Source organism: Colias eurytheme, chromosome 8 (genome assembly GCF_061535395.1).
Source record: "Colias eurytheme isolate Ceu_HAF_F1 chromosome 8, ilColEury1 Martin Lab GWU primary, whole genome shotgun sequence".
Taxonomy (NCBI): domain Eukaryota; kingdom Metazoa; phylum Arthropoda; class Insecta; order Lepidoptera; family Pieridae; genus Colias; species Colias eurytheme.
In genome coordinates, this window is record NC_142987.1 from 3,649,443 (window position 1) to 3,651,673 (window position 2,231).

At 34.5% G+C, this 2,231-nt stretch overlaps 1 protein-coding gene across 1 annotated transcript; it reads left to right on the forward strand.

The window, feature by feature from the left end:
• Window positions 1-1,184: 1,184 nt before the first annotated feature.
• Window positions 1,185-2,006, forward strand: LOC149906387 (uncharacterized). Its single transcript, XM_090104576.1, has 2 exons — window positions 1,185-1,193; window positions 1,557-2,006. The coding sequence occupies exons 1-2, from the start codon at window positions 1,185-1,187 to the stop codon at window positions 2,004-2,006; spliced, it is 459 nt and encodes a 152-aa protein (XP_089960702.1).
• Window positions 2,007-2,231: the final 225 nt, after the last annotated feature.

A 2,231-nucleotide genomic window follows, 5' to 3' on the forward strand; every position in this document is an offset into this window, starting at 1 on the left:
AACCGACTCGCTATTGTTTTACTTGCCTATTACAGAAAGGTTTAAGTGTCAAATTCGACTCAGTAGGTTAGGTTAGGTTTGAACTGTGACCCTCACGCACGAGCCGAGCGAGCGAAGCGAGCGTGCCGCGGCAGCGGCCGGCGAGTGCCAGAACCGACTTGCTATTGTTTTACTTGCCTATTACAGAAAGGTTTAAGTGTCAAATTCTACTCAGTAGGTTAGGTAAGGTTCGTGCTGCGACCCCCTGGAAGGATTTCGTTTTTCTGGATATCGTTTATTTGAATTTCAAAAATCTGGACATTGTTTGTCTGGATATCAATTAACTGTATTTCAAAAATTTGTGTTTTAAAAATCTGGCTTTCGTGCATATGGATTACGGTCATCTGGATTTTGTGCATTTAGATTTCGTATGTCAGGAACTCATTCGTCTGGATTGTAAAACGTCGTACAAATGAAGAAATGGGCAAATGAAATTCGGAGTTGCGATTATATGGAAAACAAAACTTCGAAATTTTAAAATTCGGGGTTATGAAAAAATGTCCAAACGTTTTCGGGATTATGATATTCGGAATATTAAAATTCGAGATTAAGATAGGTAACCCCATTGACCACGTTAATATTTCCTGTTACATTAACAGGGTCACAATACTAAATTCAACACTAAATTAGGTACATATTTAAAGAAAAATAAACAAAATATGTACGGAAGGGATTACCAAGAACAAAACACGGTTCATTCTCGTTTTATTTTTTGAATGCAGAAAATTGCATCCGATTAAAATTCCATCAAAACTAAAATCCATACATTTATAAAACGCGGCTCAAATGGTTTTCAAATAGTTATGCAAAATTGATACGTTCCCACATTCGTTATTGAAAGGTATCGCTTCAAGCTTGTTCACACTATATTAAATACATAAAACCACTGTTAAAAATGTCTTTAAAATAAGAAGTGAAAATAAAATATTTTATTGTAGTGACGATGCATATTGAATACTCGGTAGTAAAATGTAAAAATATTTGACACATTAAAATTTTAAAGCGTCGTAAAATAAAATATTGGATGGGTTTTTATTTCGCATGGAGTTAAATGTTGAATATTCATAGATGGTTTGATGCGCCGTTTCAACGTTCACATTTCGAGTAATTTTTGACTGAAATAAATATAATATCGAATCGACGTCATGAAATTGGTACGTTATATGAATATTTTATATGCATTTAATGAAGTGCTCGCTGATATTATTAAACTAAGCACGTGCGCTCTTTGATTATTATAATTTTCACAATCAAATATGATTACTCGCTGGATAAGGCTCATGTGACTCAGTATGGGAGAATAATAAAATGATACAATTACTTTATTTGGGCTTTTATATTCATTTGTAAATTACCAACATATTTTCTGGATTAAATTATTGTTTCATTAATTGTATTAATAATTGTGTATCTGGATAATGTGTTTGTAAATAATCTATCCGCCATTTTGACTGGCGGAAAGTTAATATTAAAAAAATAAGTCAATAAAGTATTTTTTAACTGTTTCTTTTTTTCAGCAACCGATACACACAATAACATTGATGACAGTTATATCCATAACCGAATCCGTCAGACTCCATAAGCTCTTCCAACTTATCGACGGCTTCAGATCTGAGCACAATCTGCAAGGGTTCCTCCACGTAGGGAAGGATTACGCCGTGTTTGTCAAAAAGCCGAAATCACACGACAAGCACCTCGTATACGAATTGTATGAGACGAGAAATTTCAATGATGACGGCTATAAGCCGAAATTGTTAGCCGTGTCGAAGGTGCCCGTGGCCTACATTAGGGAACAATTGAAGATCTTTCGAGATGAACTGTACCAAGCGAAGTATGTAGACGGTAATGTAGTACCGGGCACTCGAGTGAAAACATTACGGGAATGGCAAATAGAGGGGGCGTTAAACTCCCGAAATAAAGGCTTCATTGTCGGGGAGCCGTCTGTGCTGCGGACTCTTGTATTGTAATGAATTGCAATTTGCTTTGTCTTGTTCTTATTGAGTTCTTAATCGCTTTTTACTAGTGGTTTGTGTGCAATTTTTTCTGTTGATAAAAATTATGGAATTATTTTTTACTCAGAAATATAGAGGATTTAAGTGCTATATTTTCAACAAAGTACTTTTATAAGAATTGAATAAAATTATAATATTATTTCGGTACTTAACGGCTTTACTGCACATAGAGTAGTTTTA